Below are 23,674 nucleotides of genomic sequence, written 5' to 3' on the forward strand. Positions count from 1 at the left end.
TTCACTTTAATATAAGACACTAAGCACTATTTTAATAATGCATTTGCCACCTGTATATGTAATTAGATAGGAGAATCTGTTATAACTCAGTCAACCTTCCCCATCTCACTGTTTTTCTAACAATTTGTGCTGAAAAAGCATGTGCTTTTAGGAAGTAGCAGCAATAGTTAGTGGCTTATATTTTCCATAGGCCCATTTGGAATATAAATAAAGTTTTTTATATAATTTAGATAGGCTAGAGAATAAATACCTAGAAGAAAAATTATGAGTGAATAGAAGTCAAGAATCATGCATTATACTCATTATGAATAGCCAGCATTATTCAGGACAGGTGTCCAATAAATTATTGCTAATAATTTATTATAGCTCAGATATTTGGATTCCATTGAGCAGAAAAACACTTATTCTAAAATAACAACAATATGATTATTACAATTAGAATTCTAATAGTAAATAATCTAAATATATACTGGGAAGTTTTTTTTTAATTTTTTAAGATTTTATTTATTTATCCATGAGAGACACAGAGAGAGAGAGAGAGACAGGCAGAGGGAGAAGCAGGCTCCATGGAGGGAGCCCAACATGGGACTTGATCCCGGGACCCCAGGATCACACCCTGGGCTGAAGGTGGCGCTAAACCACTGAGCCACCCAGGGATCCCCTATACTGGGAAGTTTTTTAAAGAAAACATTCAAGTCATGGTATGATGTAAATCTTCACACATCATCAGTAGCCACTTTTCTAGAAATATATACTAGAAAAAGCAATTCATATCAGGTCTTGTAATCCTCATTATCTTCAAGGAATAATTTCACTTATAAAAAAATCTAGCCCAGGGGCACTTGGTTGGTTCAGTCCAACTCTTGATTTTGGCTTAGGTCATGATCTCAGGTCATGAGATTGAGCCCTGTGTCAGGCTCTGTGCTGGGTGTGGAGCCTGCTTAAGATTTTTTCTCCCCTCTTCCTTCCTCTCATCAAAAAGTCTAGCCCTAGAAAATGTAAGAAATGAAGTATTAAAAAGTGTTTTAAATGAAATATTAAAAACAATCTTAATGTCAAATGGAAATCATCAAATAATTATGGAACATCCAGATTGTATTTTTCACCCATGAAAATATTATTTTTTAAGAATATTTAATGGTATGGGAGCTTGTTAGTGATGTAAAGCTAGGTGGAAAAAACTGGGTAGAAATGAAACATCCATGAAAACGTTTGAAATGAAAAGGCAACCTACTGAATGTGAGTAAATTATATATTTGATAAAAAAAAGTTAATATCCAAAATAAATAAATAACTCATATAACTCAAGAGCAAACAAAATAAAATAAAACAAATAAATAAAATAAAATTCAATTAAAAAATGAGCAGAGAATATAAATATTTTTCCAAAGAGGGCATAGAGAAGGCTAGGAAGTACCTGAAGGTAGATACTCAGCATCACTAATCATCAGGGAAATGCAATTGAAAACCACAATGAGATCTCACCTCATACTGGATAGAATGGCTATTACTAAAAAGAGAAGAAACAACAAGCATTGGCAAGGATGTGGGAAAAAAGGGGACTTTTGTGCACTGTTGGTGGGAATGTAAATTGGTGTAGCCATTATGGAAAATAGTATGAATGTTTCTCAAAAATTAAAAATGAACTATCATATGATCCATAAATGCCACTTCTGGGTATTTATTCAAAGAAAGCAAACATATTGACTTAAAAAGATACATGAACCCCCATGTTTATAGCAGCATTTTTTTACAGTAGCCATGATATAAAAACAACCTATGTCCATTGATAGATGAAGGGATAAAGACAATATAGTGCACACACACACACACACACACACAGGAATATTATTCAATGATAAAAAAGAATAAAATCTTGCCATTGTGACAGTACAAATGGATCCTAAAGGCATTATTCTAAGTGAAATAAGTCAAATAGAAAAAGACAAACACCACATGATTTCATTTATATGGTATCTGAAAAGAAAAAGAGAAACAAACAAAAACCCAATCTCATAAATTCAGAGAACAGATTAGTAGTTGCTGGAGGTAGGGGTAAGGGATGGGTGAAATAGGTGAAATGGATCAAAAGGTATAAACATCCAGGTATAAAATAAATAAGTCATGTGTATGTCATCTACAGCATGGTGACTATAGATAATAATACTGTATTGCATACTGAAAAGTTGCTAAGAAAGTAAATCTTAAAAGTTCTCATCACAAGAAAAAAATTTTTGGAACTGTGTATAATGATAGATGTTAATCAGATTTATTGCGGTGATTATTTCACAATATACACAAATACTGAATCATTATGTTTTATGTCCAAAACTAATATAGTACTGCATGTCAGTTATACCTCAATTTAAAAAAAGAAAGAAAATATTGGTATAAATATCTCAATATATGCACATACCTAGATTTATAGAATAAAAGATTGGAAGAAAACTTACCTATGTATTAATAGGGGCTATTTGTAGGTGAAGGGATTATAAGCCATTTTATTTTTTTTAAGCCATTTTAATATTTTTATACTTTTTAAGAAAATTTTCTACAATTTTATTATCATTCACATAGAAAAATATATATCATGTATAATATGTGGAAATATAACTTAAAAGTTTAAGGTGACATTATCCATTTATATAACTGGTGTAATATCAATGTATAAAGAAATATACTTGTTTGTTGGTAAGTATAAGCAAATACCATTTTGGCATTCAGTATATGAAAGATTAACAAAATCCTTTTGTCTCCCCTTATTCATATTTCATTGATTCTCAGATACACACTTTGTATATTTTAAACTCTCTGAGTCTTACAATGAATACTGTCTCAGAGTCAATGAAATATTAAGGTTTATGCCCACTCTGAGTTTGTCCTCCAGCCCTAGTCACTTACTTAGAGATGCAGAACAGGTATCTCTGAATGTAGATCTCAGTTTTAAAATTCAACATGTATATGGTGGGACTCTGCATTTTCCCCCATTTTTTAAAGCATTATCAATCAACATTCTAAGTTAGAAACATTAACAACATCCTCAATTCTTTTCTCAACTACTTTCCTCCTGTATGGATTATATCAACAAATCATGATAATTTTTTTTCTCAAAATAATTTTAGTTTTAGTTTTAATTAGTTAAATGTTTTCCTCAATATTGCTGTGTTCACATGAGTAAATAATCAGCAATTATAAAAGGGTATAGAGTGAAAGATCTCTGAATACTGTTCCTTCAGAGGTAACTACAATTATTTTTATTATTATGATACTCTTGTAAATGAAGATTCAAACATTTACCAGAATATTTCTGTACTAGTTTACCAGGGCTGCTGTAACAAAGTACCATAGTTTGGGTGGCTTAAAGAACAGAAATTTATGTTTATTGGCCAGAAGTCCAAAACTAAGGTCTCAGCAGGATTTGTTCCTTCTGAGGGCTATGAGGAAAGAGCTACTCCAAACCTTTCTCCTTGGCTTGTAGATGGTCAGCTTCTTCCTATGTCTTCATGTCATAACTTTCTATACATGTCCAAATTTCCTCTTCTTATAAAGACAGTAGTCATATGGATTTAGGATCCACCCTAGTGGCCAAATTTTAACTTAATTACCTCTATTCGGATTTATCTCCCAAGTACAGTCACATTCTGAGGTACTAGAAGTTAGAATTTGAACATATGAATTTTTATAGGGACACAATTCAATTCATAACAATTTCCTTTACACAAAGGACATCATAACATAAATACTGTTGTAGAGTAAGTAGGGAAAGTTCTTGTTCCTGGCTCCCTTCCCCATCTCTGTTGGGCCGGCAGGTACAAAGGGGATAGAGAAGCACCAGCAAAATGGTGGTGGACCCTCTATCTTGTTACCCTTGCCTCGGAACTTTCCCACCACCAGCAGACCATCCAAGGACATATCATCAGGGGGAGACAGGACCTATAAGGAAATCTGAACCTCACCTTACCCAAACCCCATATAAGGACATAAGCAGTTATTGCCTCATACCGATTCCACCAGTAATATGCCCTAATACCTATTACCCCATACAGACATAACCCCTTACCCCTCCCCCCTTTAAAAGCTCACATGTACTCCCTTTGGGCATGACTTCCCCGGCCCCATGACTTCCCCGACTTCACTCCCTTGTAGGGCAGCAGAACCTCGTCGGAGAACACGTCCATTAAAAGCCTGCCTCAACCAACTTTTACCTGGCCTCTCTATTTCATTTCACTACCAACCGGATTAAAGCTGATAATCTCCACTGACATTCTTCATCTTTTTTCATGAGTTGTAGCAAACTTTTCTTTTCCCTTTTTAAGAGCCCTGAACTCATGACCCTAAGATCAAAACCTGAGCTTAAATCAAGAATTGGTCACTCAACCAACTGAGCCATCCAAACACACCTGTAGCCTTTAATAAAACTTTCTGTCACTATTTTTTTTTTCTCTACAAGTCTATCCTCCAAATGGGTACCAAAATTATCTTCCTAAAAACCAAATTTAGTCATGTCATTCCTGTTTAAACATTGCCACTTGTTCCTCAATGTCTTTGGAATAAAATGTCAACTCATTCTTAAGAATGAATAAGGTCCTTCTAATTATGATCCAAACTTCTCACTTCTTTTGTGTATTCTAAATTCTAGCCACAATGATTTTTCTACCATCCCTCACAAAGGATACCACCCTTCACAAGTGTCTTACTTACCCTGGCTATTCCTTCCCTAAATATTCATTCTCCATGTTCCAGGTCATATGTATTGTTCTTTAAGCTCTTATCTCAATTTTGATAATAGTTCCCTTCTTTTGGAACCCACACAGTGCACATCTTTATTATACTATTTAACCTTTAAACTATAAATTTTATTTTCACATTTGTTTCCTAAAGTCAGCAGAGATAGCTGTGACAGTCACAACTGTAAATCACCAACTTTTATACTCTCATTACCTACTAGTAGACCTGGTATATACCAAATTATTTAAAATTTTAATGAGTGAGTCACTTTCCTTTAAACCACTCTCAGGTTTAGGAATGCTGTATAGTCAAGAGAAATGGGGAGATATATTATCTTACATGAGTTACATAGAAATTCTGGCTTTGGCTTAAGGGAGTTGAGTAAGCGATCTATGAATATTGGAGAAACCAGTAAGGGTCACAAATATCCTAGACTTTAAGAATGTATGTGTGTGTGTGTGTGTGTGTGTGTGTGTATGTGTATGTAAACAACATCATGGGAAAACCCAGAGGCCTCCCAAACAAAAAGAGTAGATACTATTTCTTCTCTTAGATTTAGATTTTTAAGAATCATACAAGTATACAACACTATGGGGAAACAACCATGGCCTAGTTCAATCAGATTCAGATAGCTAATGATATGAGTTCATGTTTGAGTGTGTCATTAGTAGTAATCTATTTTCATGTTTCAGTTCTTTGCACTTTTAAGTGTTTTAATCTATGCTAGTCCTCCTTCAATTCCCTTGGAATGAAGGATTACTGACATAAGAGGCAAATATATTCTATTTCAGTTCTTCCTACTGTTTAACAACTACAGGCATCATAACCATTTGAGTGATTGCTATAGTTCTATAGGTTCCACAGAAGTATAGGTCAGAACATTCCTTAATGTAATGCGACACAAGTCATGAAGGAAGGGAACCAGCTTCAGTCATCTCCCTCTCAGTAAGAGACATCACCATCCATATATTGCTATATTCTTTTGTCTTCCATATCTAATTCATTGGGAATCCTTTCAACTCTAGAACATATAAATTAGCCCATTAATCTTTATTTCCTGTACTATCTCTTAATCCAAGCCATCATAATCTCTTGCTTCATGATTACAATTATTTTCTAACTATTTTACCTACTTCTACTTCTACTAGAAGCTATTCTCCAGCAAAAGTTCAGAGTGATCCATTTAGAAAGGTAAATCCGATGATGTCACACACTTGTATAAAATCATTTCACAGCTTACATTGTACATTGAATAAAATCCAAACTCCTTACCCTTACAAAGCCCTGAATGATCTAGCCCTTACCTTCTTTGACATCATTTCTTCCATTTCTCTATTGTAAAAATGCTTCAGTCACATGGCCTTCTTTGAGTTCTTCCAATATCAATACATAAAGTTCAAATGTGTTCAAGACCATTTTTTAAAGTTGCTCCCATATTAGGGTCTTTGTACTCCAATTGTTTCCCATGGGAAAGCCTTGTCCTAGATCCAGATTTCTTAATCTTGGCAGTGTTGATGTTTTGGACTAGAAAATTCCTTTTCTGGGGACTGTGTAGGATCTCTGGCTAGATGCCAGCAGCATTTCCTACCTAGCTATAAGAACCAAAAATGTCTCCAGACAATGACAAATTTCCCCCAGTAGAGAGCCACTTTAAATGATGGACTTTTCTCTTTCCTTTATTTTGCATATACCCACCTACTTCCTTCTATGTCCCTCACACTATCTTAGGTGTTGAAAATACTATAGTGTCTAATACAGACAAAAATGTTTATGTTTCAGAGAGCTTACATTTAAATGGAAAAGATAATAAACAAACTATCAGCTCCAACCAGAGAGTAATTTAAATGCCAACTCCTCAGGCCGCCTGCCCTGAACAATGAAATTAAGGAAGCCATCATCTCACTTTTGGTCACATCATTTAATTTTTATTCTGTTCATAGTAGTTAACACCATATGTTGTATTTTATGAATATAGTTATTTATTTATTGACTCTTCCACAGAGTATAAGTTTTATGAAAACAGGTTACCGGTTCGTTTTGTTCAATGTGGGATCCCCAGCTCTACAGAGTAATGCCTAGCACTAAGTAGACATCCTATAACAACTTGTTGAATGAATAAAGTAAACTTCATAAGAACAGAGAGAAGTCCTTGATTGATAACGTACAATTCTATGCATAAGGGAAATCCTCATCGGGATTACTCAACTTAAAATAATAAGAAAAGAATCTGTGGAAGCTGTCATTTCCCCAGTATTGTTTTATTCCACTCAAATGAAATAGATATATGGTTTGAAGTGAAATGATCAAAATCAAAGTAAATTGCTAGGAGTTCTAATCCAAATAAAGGAAATATAAGAGCAAACTCACTCAAGAAGAAGGGGAAAGGCCTAGAATTCTGACACTAAAAGTAAACTGGGTTTCTTCCTTCAAAAAAAATTTACCAGAAATTTAACTCTTTGTTTCAAAGCAATGGTTAATCTTTGCAGGGATTTTTTTCCTAATAATTGGTGTTACTTAGACTATCAGCATTATAATTTGGATAGGACTTTACCTGGTTTAATTTATTTACTGGAACTATTGTTATTCTCAATTGGCATTTCACTTGAAGTATCTAAAAATCATTAGTTGTCCTGCCTTTAAAATTTCTGCCTAATGAAAGAGGCTCTACTCTAATGTAAGCCTTAAAAAGGCAGAAATCGGGATGCCTGGGTGGCTCAGTGGTTAAGCATCTGCCTTTGGCTCAGTGTGTGATCTTGGAGTCCTGGGATCAAGTCCCACATCAAGTTTCCTGTATGGAGCCTGTTTCTCCCTCTGCCTGTCCCTCTGTCTCTGTCTCTGTCTCTCTCTCTCTTTCTCTCGGTGTCTCTCATGAATAAATAAATACATTTTAAAAAAAAATAAAAAGGCAGAAATCTCTCTCTTCGCTACCATTGTATCTCCAGAACATAGCACATGGCAAGACAGATAGTAATATTTGTTGAATGAACTAAAATATAATAAATAAAAGCTAACTTAAGTGGTTCTACATTTACAACTAAAGTTTCTTTTAGTGGCTCTCTTATTGAACAAGAGAGAAAAGGCAGACTCCCTCATCAAAAGTCTTAGTGGCATCATTCCAATTTATTAAAAGAGTATTTGTTAGGTTACGCAAATTATAAACATCTATGAATTGGTCTTTTACATTAAGAACAAATGTAATTAAACTTTGATAAAATTTAGCTACATACCCTATACTGCTAGATAGATACCCCAAGAGGTTGGAATAAAAAAAATTATATATATATATATATATATATATTACATGATAGAATAAATTAATTGATATTCTATTATACACTGTCAATACTATAAATGTTCTTATCTTATAGATTACTATAATTGTTTTGGAAAAAAACAGTGGTATTTGGTTTTTTGCTTCAAGATCTTAAAAAGTGGCATTTGGCTTGGATTTAAATATATCTACTATAGGAAGCTTTCAGTTTTATTTTTTAATTTTTTTTTTTAAGGAAGCTTTCAGTTTTAAAGGCAACTGACATAGAGTGAAATGGAACACTTGACAAGTAGCTACGGTCTCTACCTTTATTATCCTATGGTGGATGCTTCACTTCTGTGATATCAGAAAGAAAATGTGTGCATTATCAATTTTTGTAATGAAAGCCAGAGTTGTTCTTGTACATTTTTTTTTAGCTCTATGCTATTTCTTATTACAAATTTTTACCTTTTAATGGAGATAGTAATTTTATAAACTTTTCCCAAGATTATTCCATCCACTTACTTGGATATTGTACCCAAAACGTTTTTTTTTGTTCAAATTGCATCAAATTTGCCACATTTATAGACTTTAATGTAGTCAGTAAAAATCTGCCTAAGACATGGCATTTTTAAAAACATTTTATTTATTTATTTATTCATGAGAGACAGAGAGAGAGAGAGAGAGAGAGAGAGGCAGAGACACAGGCAGAGGGAGAAGCAGGCTCCATACAGGGAGCCCAACAGGACACGATTCTGGGTGTCCAGGATCACACCCTGGGCCGAAGGTGGCGCTAAACCGCCAAGCCACCTGGGCTGCCCGACATGGCATTTTTAAATTGTCATTCATTCATCAAGAAGAAACTGAGTCCCAAACTTTGGGCTAATGGTAAACCAGGTATTATACAAGGGAAAGGTAAATATGTAAGTAGGCTAATAAGACAAAATTGTGTGTGTGTCCTAAGGGACAGATCAAAGCTTAGAATAGAATATCATGGCTGCATCTGAGGGCGTTTCATCCAGGGGTGTTGGATCTGGATATGTTTTCATGTTTTAAAGGATTTTAGAGATCGTCCATTCCAACTTTACTGAAGAGAGACTGCCAAGCATCATGCAAAGAGCACAAGCTTTGAAGACAGGCAGGATTAGCTTCACATCTTGACTCTGTCACAACTAAAGTATGTGGGTTTAGATAATTCATCTTTCTCCTCTCTCTCTCTCTCTCTCTCTCTCTCCCTCTCTCTCCAATTCTTTCCATATAAACTGGGAATGAAATTACTCTGTCACAATAATTTTGTAAGGAAAATGTTTACAAGGTCCTGTACACAAATAGGCATGTAATCAATAGTAATCTGCAACAGTTTTTAAATGAGCAGATGAAGGGATCCCTGGGTGGCTCAGTGGTTTAGCGCCTGCCTTCAGTCAAGGGCCTGATCCTGGAGTCCCGGGATCGAGTCCTGCGTCAGGCTTCCTGCGTGGAGCCTGCTTCTCCCTCTGCCTCTCTTGTCTCTGTCTCTGTCTCTCTCTCTGTTGTGTCTCTCATGAATAAATAAATAAAATCTTTAAAAAAATAAATGAGCAGATGAGGCAATAAACCGAAGGATAACTGATTTCTACAAGTTCTTGGAGGAATCACTGCAACAGGACATCAAAATTTTTTTTTTTTTAAACTATACCATGCTTCTTTAGTAAGAAAAATGATCCTTTAAAAGAGGAAAGGGTTTTAGGTTATTTCATCAGCTAACAGTTTGGAGAATGTAAGCTTTGGAGTTCATATCTATAAGAAAAAAATGTTTTAAAAATTATTTCAGGGGGATCCCTGGGTGGCTCAGGGGTTTGGCGCCTGCCTTTGGCCCAGGGCGCGATCCTGGAGTCCCAGGATCCAGTACCGCATCAGGCTCCCGGCATGGAGCTTGCTTCTCCCTCTGCCTGTGTCTCTGCCTCTCTCTCTCTCTCTCTCTCTCTCTCTCTCTGTGTGTCTATCATGAATAAATAAATAAATATTTTAAAAAATAAAAAAATAAAAAATTATTTCAATATTAGAATCTTTACATCCCTTGCACAAATGAATACTTACTAAATGAATGAGTATATTTTTAAATGTGAAAAAAATGTTGAGGAAAACCTATTTTTATTTTCAAAAACAGAACCCAGATTTAATATGTAAAAGTATCTATTTAAAACATGCATTATTGGGGAACCTGGGTAGCTCAGTTTGGTTAAGTGTCTTTTTTTTTTTTTAAGATTTTATTTATTTATTCATGAAAGACACACAGAGAGAGGCAGAGACATAGGCAGAGGGAGAAGCAGGCTCCTTGTGGGGAGCCCAATGCAGGACTTGATCCCAGGACTCTGGGGTGATGACCTGAGCCAAAGTCAGATGCTCAACCACTGAGCCACCCAGGTGTTCCAGGTTAAGTGTTTTGACTTAAGTCATGATCTCATAGGTCATGGGATAAGCCCTGCATGGGGCTCTGCTCAGAGGGGAATCAGCTTGAAGATTCTCTCCCTCTGCCCCTTTCCCTACACGCACTCTATCTCTCCCTCAAATAAATAAATCTTTAAAAATTTTAAAAATCGAAAATAAAACATGCATTATTAAGTACCTTCTTTAAAAGGTATATGAAACTTCTTAATTTGTGAACTGGATCATCAATCCAGAAGTCAATGAGATCCAGTGTCTGGCCATTCTCTTTTCATCACTTGCTGTGTTTATACACTGGCATAAGGCCTCTGGCATTCTGGGACAGAGCAAATTACCAATGTACAGAAAACATAAAGTCACTTTTTTGCTTTTACAGACCTTGCCAAACATTTAAAAACTTATATGCTGTGCATCAGTAGTCTTTCACTGGTTCTCATAAAGTAGTTTTACAAAAAGTGAAAACATTACTCATAAGCAACTACAAAGAATATAAAACAAGCTTAGTAGATTAAAAACATTAAACAAAAAAAAAAAAAAATAAAAAAAAAAAAAAAATAAAAACATTAAACATTTACTTTATGTAGAAGTAAATGACTATATGTTATGTACCTTCCTCACAGCTGACTCTTGCACTGAACAAATTTCAGACGTAACGTTCCCTCAAAAAATAATCAACATTCCCAACCCCTTTATTAAAATGTCCAGATATATTTTTAGGCTAATGTACAAATGAAATAAGTTATAAAGTTATTATCAGCAAAGCATGTGATCCTCAAATAGTATTTTTTTTATTTTAAAAGAAAGGATTTGAAACTACTTTCAAAGTGATACAAACCCTTATATATCTAAACTGGGATTTTAGTTTCCATGTTCTAAATTTTAAAACACTGAGGATCCCTTACTAGATTTATTACCTGGGATCTGATTCTTATTCCATGCCTGCTTGTTTAAAAATTGTCTAACATTATTTAAACAGAATTATCTCTTTCAAGCCACACACTGAATCCACATGTCTCTTTTATTTCAAAATGTTATGTCACCTAACAGAAGATCTACTTTAACCCACATGTTGAATCTAAATAGCATGTCTTTATCATGAGTTCTAAGAGGCCAAAGTATTACTGAATGGGTTATTTCCTTGAACCTATTACTGGCATTCTAGAGCTGTTTGGTGTTTGCCTTTCTGTTCCATCTTCTAGAAAGAACAAAATTATAGCTCTCAAAAGAGCCATTTTTTTATTATACCAACCGCAGCTGGCATTTTTCTTAATACCAGATACAATACTTTGCTGGCCTAAATTACTGCATTCTGAGCAGGGTTAGAAAGGGTCTATGAGGGATACCAATGAGAAAGAAACCAGGCTTTAAAGAATTCTTTATACAAGGCAGGTGGAGAAACTGATTTGGGCTTATCTGTGTGACCTAGCCAGAAGACCTTTCAAACAATGCCCTGCTTTTCTAACTTTTTTTTTTTTTAAGATTTTATTTATTTATTCAGAAGAGACACAGAGAGAGGCAGAGACATAGGCAGAAGGAGAAGCAGGCTTCCTACTGGGAGTCTGATGTGGGACTCAATCCCAGGACCCTGGGATCACGACCTGAGCCAAAGGCAGATGCTCAACCACTGAGCCACCCAGGTGCTCCCCTGCTTTTTCTAACTTCACCAAGAGAGAATTATTTGCAAGAATTCTGCATGCAGATTTTTTTGTTACAATTCCACCAAAAATTTCAAGTCCATTAAATACAAATTCTGCAACGACTGTTTTGAAAAACAAAAGATATGTTTAGATTAGTCAGAGCTGCCATGGATCTCCAGATACTGTCCTCAGGTGAAGTGCCAATGCAATGACCTTCAGTGTAATAGAATTTCATGCTAGCTAAAACAACGTGTGACACTCCCAGTTGCCAACAGGAGTGCAGGCGCTGCTTTGTCCCCTTCTCAGTAACTATGAGGCTCCAAGAGGTATTTCTTCACCTTTCACACAACTGTTACTCAGTGCTTCTGCTATAGATAACAACAAAAGACTCTGTAAACTGAACAGTCGCACTAGATGTTGACTGGAGAAGAAGAAAGAAAGAATTTCTTCAGGCAGTTAATCAGTTTATACACCTATACTGATTGTTGGCTAAGCTTTTTTAGTCAAATGGTTTCGTTCTGCAAAGCTGGATCTAGTGTCCTTTTTGTATGTTTTTTAGAGGATTGTTTTGAATGTAACTTTAAAACCTAATTATTTCATATTTCCAAAGTACCAGACCATAAAATGGTATCAATTCTAACAGGCAAAATAATCTAACACGAAAAATAATTTTATGCTCTTAGAAGTGGGTGACCTTTACTAACCCATGTTGTCTCTTGAAAAATGAGATTGATTTTAAGTGAGTATGACAACTATTTATCGATAGCTAAAATATCCAAACCAAATGCTATTTATTCCTATTTTTTAAAGTTTATCATTTTCACTTTTTAAACAGTAATAGCAAGAAACACTTCTCTGAACTTTGCCAAGCTGTAATATTAACCTTTGTCCAAATGCTCTGAAAGTAATTCACATGCAGCAACCTAAAGCCGGCACTTAGGAACTGAGCTCTGCCCTCATTTGGCTATAGTTTTAGATATTCAAGAATGGATTCCACGTGTGCCTGTGTGTGCATGAGCCCCCCCATACCCCCCACTCATTGGCCTACAGGTTTCCTAGGACTAATTAAAAGTTAAATGAAAACTGAGCAGTGTAAACAGAAAAGTTTCGATTGACAAGACTTGGTAAATACTGTAAAGGCTATAAATGTGTTAACATATGCAAAGAGTATATTAAATATATTATTCCAAATTATCATTGATAAATCATCTAATAGTTGAATAAGTTCATATTTCCAGATTAAACAATCTCTCATTCTTCCCTATCTCAACCCCAAACAGTGTGCATATACATAAGACTTACACCTTTATTTACTTCATTAAAAAAAAAAAAAAAAAATCTGCCAAACAGCTAAGCCATTGTTCTCACATAACTTCTTCTGAGGTGGCATGAAAACCACATTCCTGAGCATGGCATAATCATAGTGTCTGACCCCCCAAGAACCATTAAGTCAAATTCATTTACCCCCAGAGGGCTACACACTATTGTATCCTTTCCACTTTCTAGCCACCTATGAACAATGGAGAGTAATTGCAACTGTCACGGGCAGTCAGTAGAAAAAGTAAGCCAGAGATATTTTCCCAGTTTTCTGCCAAACCTATCCAAGCACCTAATAACCATGCCCCCAACAGAAGAAAGACCCACAGTTGCTTTTAAAATGCATCAGAAAACAGCTTTTTGAACAGTACCAAAGGACAATAACCAAACTTATGCTCTGAATGTGAAGCTTAAAAAACTCAAAATTAAAGACGGAAACTTCTTTTGACTGTACTACAGCTTCCTGAACTAACCCCACAGGCAAGCCTGAAAGGAGAGTGGAGCTGCTTTCCTCCAAGCTTATCATCACTGCTGTTGCTGCTTTTAAGTTTGACTTGTAAAGAAAACAAGGGAGGAAAAATGTCTGTCCTCCAGTGGAATGAGATCACAAGGCTTGGAACAGGCAGTCTTCTCTGCTCTACTCTCAGTTATCACCTAGGTCAGAGGAGAATAAAGAACCTTGGAGAACACATCCTATATCTTGGGTACAAATGGGTTAAAATCCAACACAATAATATAAATGATCTGCTGCCTCAGAAAATAACATTCTCCGTTCTCTTTCAACTTGGCCTTCAAGCTCTTTAAGGCATATTAATTATTATCTGTTTGAATTTGACTCCATTAAAGATTTTGGTTACTGAATGTATTGATTAGCACTCATTCATTCTCCCACCACCAAATCATACTTAATCATAACCTGGATATATGTAACCTTCAAAGAGAATGGATAAAAAAGTGAAATAGTCCAGCATTTTCTGGAAGTTTCCAAATACTGAGATGCTAGTGTCCTGCCTTTTGGCAGAATGCTCCAATGCAGTAGAGCCATAAGAAAGACAATTGCCTTTTTCATTGGGAGAACACGTGCACATACATACATATGCAAAAAAAGTTATTTATACACATATTTCTACATGTATATTAATATAAATCTGCTGATATTTTAAATATATATTCAGCTTCTACCAAAAAATATAGAGTGATACATAACTATTTTAATATTGATGAATAAGTATTTTTTCTCAAAATTAATCCTTTAGAACTCAGAATCAAGTGTGCTATTGGCAACAAACAGAAAGCCATAGATTGCCTACTATGCTCTAAGAAAATACACTTTAAAATTAACTGAAATGACCATTTAATTCTATTTTTGTATGAGAAATTAAGCCCTCTCCCACTGTTAATAGTAAAAGTTTATTGAGATATGGATATTCAGTATCATGAAGTCCATATAGACTTTTTCTCTTAGTTGTATGTAATGTCTGATTCAAATAGAACCAAACCAAAAATGTTGCTCTTGTTAGTACAATACAACCTTTTATTAAGCTTTCTCCATTTATCATTTCTGGTTTTATATCTAGGGTATGTACATTCACACTTCTAATATGTAGAATGTATAAAATCATCTCGTAATAGGCAGTTTGTAATCCTGATATAGATATATCCTTACTTACAAGGTAAATCATTTATTTATTTTTTTAATCATGAAAACCACAGACTTTTGAAGATACGGTGGGGTTATTCTGTTAAAATAACATTCCATTTATCTAATAAGGCACCAACAAAGAGAAAATAAGAATCCCGATACATCCACTTTCAAACTAGGAAGAAAAACAACAAAAACAGAGAATGCATGAGGCAGAGAGGGTTCGGGAGAGAAGCACTTTATCACAGTTAATATTTCAACATATAAACTTCATTTTCATACATTTTGGATCAAAATAATCACAAATATATTACCTTTTATTTCACCAAAGTTCCCTGATCCCATTGCAAGAAGTTTGTCTTTCCAGTCCTTTGAGAGTAGCTTTTCAATACTGGGGGTTTCTAAGTAAAGAAAAAAAAAAATGTAAGCAAATCAACATGACTATCTTTACAATGAAGCTCATTAAAAGTCTATCTGCTAAAAATAAGGCCATCCCTATCCGGGCCCCAGTTCATAATGACTTCATCAACAAACTGATAACAGGGGGGAAAAAAAGAATGTGTTTTATCACCTGCTGTTTCAAAATCATTAGCTTTTTCCTCTTGCGGAACAAAGCCGTACTAATTCTTTATGACAATGGGTACATATAAACCTGCAGTTCATTGTTTTTCAATTTGGTGAACAAATTCCTGCTATAATAGATGCTTGTCAATTTCAGGGTGTTAGTCTGCAGTCAAAAAATAATTATGTTGATAAAATGCAGAGCAAAAAAAAAAGGCAAAGAATTAGCTCTTAAATCTGCTACATGTAATTATATCCCTCTGTGTGTTTACAATTACATCCACTTTATAATATGTGTTTAACATCGTATGGTGGTAAGCACACTGTGGAAAGATTTGCCAGTACCGTGAACATTAAAAAAAAAAAAAAAAAGTTGGTATAAAAGAAGCTTTACAAAGATTACAAAATCTAGAAAAGTGAGTAATGCCTATAATGGAAACCTATTATTTGCTTATTTCGGATTTGTCTTACATTCTTTTAAAAAGCCCAGTATTGAGACAGGGCACATATATTTGAAAGAGCAAGGTTATGCTTTAGTCTGATATTTGTTTCTATATATCACATGGTTTTTGACCTCTTCTTTTGTGTTGAATTTTAATGTATAAGTAAACATAAATGCTAATAAAACTCCCAAACATTAAACTCAATTCCAAACAATGTAATTGTATATTCTTGTCAGCATTTAGATGGGTACACAATTACAATGGCTTTCAATCCCACGATTAGCACTGCATTCAGTTAGAAAATGGAGTGTACTAAAAGATAAGTGTCCCAGTATGCTCCATCTAAATAACAATACCCACACTTATTATCTGGATCTAAGACATACACTGCCATTCTCCACATTGGTGTTTATGTGTATTTGTGTTTGTTCAGACATTTGTTTACCCCCTACTAGGAGCATAAAGGGAGTACATGTTAACTTATCAAAGGGACCGTCTGGCCTACAGACCATAAGATTATTAGAAACTGGTTCATTTTCCCCACAGTAAAATGCATTTTAAGGCATCATCACCATCTTTGGCTAATGCTATCTACTTTTCTCAGGTCTCCATCTTACAGCTATTGGCTATCAGAGTCACAAAGCCTGTGAGTTTTCAACAAAGTGGAGGTGAAATTTTCTTGGAAAAACTGTGAAAATATGGAATGTCTTTTTTTTTTTTTCAGATGTCAAAAACTTCTGGAAAGTAAAATGGTGAAAAGCTCTGAATGATTACTGCTTAACAATCTATAGTCTATACATATGCTGCAAATACACACACATACACATATGCACCTATCACAATTACTGTGTACACATTTACTAAGGAATTTACGATGGGATGTGTAAGATATATTTTTTCCCTTTGTAACAAAATATTTCCATTTCTTGCATTTTAAGGAAGAAAGAGCCTAAGAAATTAATTTTACCTTTTCTTAAAATATCCCTATTTCTGTTCCATACTGGTTTTGAAAATGGTAATGACAATTCTGAGTAATAAGATGAATTAAATCTCTTCTTACTGTAATCAATATTTCTGTTCATTGAGGCTTAAAAAGTAACTTTAAAATACTTCTGCAAGGATTTCCAATGTTTCTGCATTCCCAGTAAACACTTCATGAGCGAAATCATTTTTAAACCTTATCAGAGTAGGTCAAACAAACACCACTGTTTCTTTTTTCCAGCACTCCACAAAAATTCTTGAGTAGCATGTAAACAGGGCACAGCCAATACGGTATTTGCAATAGAGTACTGTCAGTCATTAAAAGCTAACAAACCTTTGCAAAGCAGGAATGCAGCAATAGAAATCCATTGTGCACTAACAATAGGCCCCTGAACCTCCCGGCACCAAAAGCAGACCATTTTACTTTTAAGGCTATTGTCTGCAAAGTCCATGACAAAGCTTTTCCCCTGCAGCTAGACAAAATATTCACTGTAGTGTGCTCATAAAGAAACAGAAGTCTTCTGTCTAAGTTGCAGAGTTAAAGTAACAGCCGCCAGATTTCTGAAACCTGCAGAACATTCCTGGCCTCTTTATTAACTTACATAAAGATATAAGGCTCCTATACAAAGCCACTTTTTTTTTTTTCCCCAAGTACCTGACTTTGAATATCCACAACAGAAAAATGAATACCTTCTTTAAGACCAAGTAATTTGGAAGTTGTAAAATCAGAAACATATCTAACTCGGGGTTGTCAAGTCTGTGGATGAATAAAGACACTAATATTTGCAATTTGGATGAGGTATATACTTTAAATTCAGATTCAATAAACATTTATTGAGCAACCTATGTGCCAGGAACTATGCTGGATGCTTTTACCTGTCTGTATTCTCTCATTTAATCAGAGCAAATACCTGACGACTCAGACTGTGTTATTATATCCATAATACAGTTTAAAAACAAAAGCAAAAAGAAAAAAAAAAAGCACTTGTCTGAGGTTTCACAAAATGTAATGGGCAGAGTTGACTTTTGAAGTCAGGTTTTGTTTTGGTTTGTTTTGTATTTTTTGCCTACAAATTCTGAACTCTCTTGTCAACAATGAAATGATAATGATAGCTACTATTTTGAGGGCTAAGTGCTAAGCAGTGTACCAGGTCCTTTACATGTGGTATCTCAAACTTCTCATAATAATCTTCTGAATTAGGTATTTCCCTAAGCTTTGGTTTCTTAAGTGGTAAACAAATGCCTCAATATCTAATTCAGAAGATTATTTTGAGAAGTTGCCCATGGGGAGCTTAAGTTCAACCTACTGGATCCCAATGTTAGGGGGACCAAAAGCATATCATTTCACCCACTTCACCTCTCTATCTGAACTACTATACAATAAAGAGCTTTAAGGAAATCCACATCCAGTATTCCTCCAATGGCTAGTGTTCTACTTTTTCTCCAGTTGTAGTTCATGAAGAAGTGGTTAAGAAATGCTTTCACAATGGATCCTAATAATGATGGTTAATGATGAGTTCACAACGGTCCTACTGAACTACTGAATGCACAGCTTACAATGACTGAATTTCTCTGAAAATGGTAAAGAACCGAGAGAATATAAATGACTAGAACTGTAAAAGACCAAATGGCAAAATCCCAATATTTATAATACACCTGTTCATTAAATGTGTGAATGTGATTAAAGTGAAATTTGACACAATTATATAAGTGTTGCTTCGGTGTTTATGGACTAAAAAAGATAGTACTTATCTATTAAATATTCCATTTTCTAACATGAATGTTATTTTTTAAAATATGTGTAGAGATGTATTTTATACTGTGAGTATGTATAGAATGTTTATGGACATCTTTATTTTCCAAAAGTTCAAATTCTGGATTACCCATTATTTTCACATTAAGATGTGCCACAGTTTTACTATAAGCCCTTTAAAGATTCTCCTGAGAGTTCTCTCCAACACTGAAGTATCACAATTACCACTGAAATAAAAACTAGTACTCCCTATGTTAAAATAAGTGTGAGAGATAATAGTAGCTCTTATTATTTGCATAGCATTTCAGTTTATATAATTGCTGTCAGATACAACAATGTTATCAATGAATGGTATGCATTGTTATTACATCCGTTTTGCAGATGAGAAAACTAAGGCTCAGGGGGATGCTTTACCCAGCATCAGCTAGCCAGAAAGTACAACAGAGGGATACACAATCAGGGCCTCTTAATTCAGGGAATCTGTTTCTTTAGGGGAAAGATAAATTCGTACATATTTTAAAATAAAAAATAAAATAAATGGTAAGAAATAAGTGATAAGATAAATTAGAGGGTGATGACATATATCAGTCAATCTATTAATATTAAGATGACTCTAATTGGATTACTTTGTCTCTTTCTGCCATCAAGACCCTTTTGATTGTTTGCTTGATTTTCCCTCCTCACCCTTGCCTCTTTTGCTCACATATGTTTCTTCACATCAATGCCTATGGCAATCCCCACCAGTGAATGGCCCCCCCAACTGTGCCAGCCATTGTTACAACAGCATCCTGCCTCTTTAGGGCCTGTTCATTCCCTATAACTCTCACTCCTTTTTCCCTTCAGTGCCAAACACTCTTAAGACTGACTCCCTCATCTGGAACAATGAGACCTAGAGACTCATGCCAACATATTGTAATTCTCCAACAAGCTGCCAGTGCCAAGAATTAAACCACATTCGCTCCAGTGCAGTAGCTTTACACACAAGCTCAGGTTTTTGCTTTGTGTTTATGTAGGTTTTTTCCCTTAATCTCCCTTGAGCTGCAATGGCAGAGCTCATTGAAAAATTGAACAAGCAAAAAATACGTATATGTAATATCTGACTTTTTAAACAAAGTCCCCAGAATTAGGTCTTACCAAATCTACCTCTGTGTATACTTTAATTTTGTAGCTTAAACTGAGCTGTGTTATTCATGACATGTGATAGGATGCACATTTAGGGATGGGAGTTGTCTTTTGGAAGGAACAACAGTATGTCTAAACTTCAAAATATAGCAATACCTCTTCAAAGTCAAGAAATAAAAGCATATGAGGATTATTCACATAATAGAATCAGAATGTTAAATGTGGAAGGATCTTTAGATATCATTTAGATAAGCATTTCATAAAAGTAATCTACTAAGTATAACACATTGGACATAAATGGTACACAAATCCTTTGGTTACATAAAATCAAGACAAAATAAGCATTCCATTGTCATGTTAATCTAATTACATTACACAAATTTACATTTTGTTTCTACAAGATTTAGATCTATTTATGGGCTAAGAGGCTGCCAATCTTTAAGTGAGTTATGGATTACATAGTATTATTTAAATATTTAACCAAGAAAATCAGTGTTGGGAGGACTGTTTCGTTTAATACAATTTGGGAAATAAATGGTCTAGACCAATTTCTTCATTTTACAGACTGACACTATAAATGAAGGTTTAAATATGCCTTAAGATCGTAAATCTAATTAATGATAAAGGTAGGACCTGAAGCCTAACTCCTAATTCAGTGTTTTTTTTTTAATACGCCATACACAATAACAAGTTCCTTTAATAGTCAAGCTTTTCAAAAATGAAATATTAGTCCAGTCTTATTTGCCTCATCTAGTTTTAAACAATTATTAATGATAGTTGATCTGGGTGACTGATCTCTGAATTAGGTATCCTTAACTCAATATTCTACCCTTGCAAACTTTTATTTGATGGCCAACATAAAGCTGAAGAATAAACACAAGTTATTCTTGTGTTTATGAAAAATATATTTTTCTTCAAAAAGCTAATTACAATTCAATGTGCTGTTATTTAATTATTCAATACTGACAATAAGATTATTTTTGAGGGGGAAGATTGAGCTAAATCTGGAAATTATTTTTTTTAAATCTGGAACTCATGTACCCATGAGTTTAATTAATGTTGACAATATGCACAGGCCTAGGCAATATTTTGGGGCAAATATTAAATAATGTAATGGAAGTAATGTGAAACTTCTATATATCTGGAAAGTTATTTGTCCACTAAAGACCACAGGGCCTTGTAATATTCCTATTATCCAAGCACTACAGCTAGTCTGCCCCTGAAAATGTCAAGTTTTTCTAGGAAACATTAAAAAATAATACATACAACAACACACAAGAGGAACACATCTGAAATTCCAAAGCATTAGAATTTCAATAGCCCTCATTTTTATATGTAATTATCCTAAAGTGAATTAAGCTCTACAAATACTTTACTTTTAGTGGTGCCAAAATACTTGTTTGTTTCCACTTGAAAGTTAATAAGAGCTTGTTAACAGAAAGAAAAAAAAATTGGCGTGCTGACTCAAGTTTTAAAATGTTTAATGTGCAATCAGTTTTTGGAATATTGCAATATTTAAATCAATACTTACAAGCTTAAAATTTCTCGTTGCACAAGCTGAAACCAGTAACACACCTGCCCAGTTATACTCAATCTTATACCACATTTTAGAAGAGTATGTTTTTCATCACATGATTAAACATGCCATAATCAATATGATATAATTGCTATATCTCAATGACTTTGGGTTTACTCCTCACAAGATGGCTCTATATTTTCTATACAAAAAATAATGCCATTAAAAGAGAGACATATGAGGCTATATTGCTTAATCTACTCCATAGCTCAGAAAGTTGAGTATATTTCTATGCAAAACTTTGTTTTGTCCTCATTTCAAAATTTAGATGCCAGCAAAATAACATAAATAATTTGGGGGCAACATTTCAAAAAATCATTGCTAAGAGGTAAAATCTCACTTATGTTGTGCTACTAAACATTTAAAAAAGCCTTAATGTCATACAACCTGACTCCATCACTTACTAGTTTTGTGACCTTTGGCAAGTAGATTAACCTCAGTTTGCTTCAACTGACTCATCTGTAAATGGGAATAATAATTGCACTTATCAATGTGATTCTCAAAATAAATAAAGGAGATAATTTAGGTAAAGCTCTTAAAACACCACTGGGCACACAGTAACACTTAAAAATTTACTAACCCTACAACTGCAACTTAATATACAATAACCCCAAAGAACTATTTCAAAGATCAAATGAAATATATACACATGTGCTTCATTTTGCCCATTACCAAAATGACCCAGAATTCAAAAACCTCATGAAGAGCTAATAGTTCTGTCTCTACATTTTTATGATAATGACCCATAATCCTTATTTTCATTGATTCCTATGAATTTTTTAGTTGGTTCATGCCAATAAACATAATATAGAAAAAAGGTGAGTATTGTTTTTTTAATATTTATTTATTTATTTTTAATTTTTTTTTAAATTTATTTATGATAGTCACAGAGAGAGAGAGAGAGGCAGAGACATAGGCAGAGGGAGAAGCAGGCTCCATGCACCGGGAGCCCGATGTGGGATTTGATCCCAGGTCTCCAGGATCGCGCCCTGGGCCAAAGGCAGGCGCCAAACCGCTGCGCCACCCAGGGGTCCCCTTATTTATTTATTTATTATTTATTTATTTATTCACAAGAGACACACAGAGAGAAATAGAGGAAGAGACACAGGCAGAGGGAGAAGCAGGCTCCATGCCTCGCCCGACGTGGGACTCGATCCCGGTCCCCAGGATCACGCCCTGGGCTGAAGGCAGCACTAAGCCACTGAACCACCAGGGCTGCCCAAAAGGTGAGTATTGCGAGGGACAAGGATAGTTATCACTTCCATTGCTGAATTGCCCCATAACAGCACAGATACACAAAAATACTCAACTTATCTTTGTCTGATTTTTTTTTTTTTTTTTTGGACAGTTGTCTTCCTAACTTTCCATAGGCTCTATTACATTCTCAACAATGGCTAACGCTTTTAAGTCAGTGCTGTTGACAAGTGAAAGGGAACGACAAATAGCTTTGTAGTGCTCTTTTCCCAGGGTCACTCAACTAGCGGTAATAGTTATTATTTTTATTTATTAGCTCTGTAGCCCTGTCCTCTATCATGGCTAACTCACCCCAACCCCCATGACAGCAAAAGCATTTTAACTTTTAATAAAAATGAGAGACTGCAGCAGTCCTTGTGTGAGGCTTTTTCAGCAAAGTGCACAGCTAATGAATATTGTCCATTTGTATCCAAATAATTTATGAGTCAGCAAAGTGTGGGTGGGGAAACATGAATTAAGTTGTAGTCATTAGTTACAATAAGAGGTATGACAATGGAGAATAGGAGGAAGCAAAGGGGTTACTAAGGCAAGATGGGTAGAATAGAAAAGCAAAAGTAATTTGATAGAAAGAAATCTGAAAGGAAGGTGTTCATGACTATCACTTAGTAGTTAACTTTAAAAAGTTAAAGCATTTCCAATAAAAATTTTTGTGTCTATTTCTTTCTATTATATTCATCAAATGACCAACTTTTCAGACACCAATTACAATAAAACTTATTCTCCATACATTTTATATGAAATACTATTTTCCCAACTGTTAGTATGTGAGATAGAGGAAGAAAAAAAAATAGAAGACAAATCATAAGAATTAATCATAGCAAAAGGTATATGAGAACCAGGAATCTTTAACATAAAGTCTTAATTTCACAAGACTTACAAACAGGAGTTTCAGATAGTTTAAACATATCACAGCTTAGTAAAGATAAGAATGCAGAGCTCTAAGCAAATTATATATGCCTACTGTTATACTTAAGAAAAGAATTACC

General features: G+C 34.6%; 1 protein-coding gene across 23 annotated transcripts in view; it reads right to left on the bottom strand.

Annotated features, from left to right (window-relative positions):
• Positions 1–23,674, bottom strand: part of SOX5 (SRY-box transcription factor 5) — a 997,462-nt gene that overhangs the window by 204,846 nt on the left and 768,942 nt on the right. For all 23 annotated transcript variants that reach the window (XM_038577063.1, XM_038577060.1, XM_038577061.1 and 20 more), the window contains one exon: positions 15,313–15,399. In XM_038577063.1, the coding sequence (XP_038432991.1) occupies positions 15,313–15,399 (87 nt within the window). The remainder of the gene's footprint in view (positions 1–15,312; positions 15,400–23,674) is intronic.

This window comes from Canis lupus, chromosome 27 (genome assembly GCF_011100685.1).
Source record: "Canis lupus familiaris isolate Mischka breed German Shepherd chromosome 27, alternate assembly UU_Cfam_GSD_1.0, whole genome shotgun sequence".
In the NCBI taxonomy this organism is placed as follows: domain Eukaryota; kingdom Metazoa; phylum Chordata; class Mammalia; order Carnivora; family Canidae; genus Canis; species Canis lupus.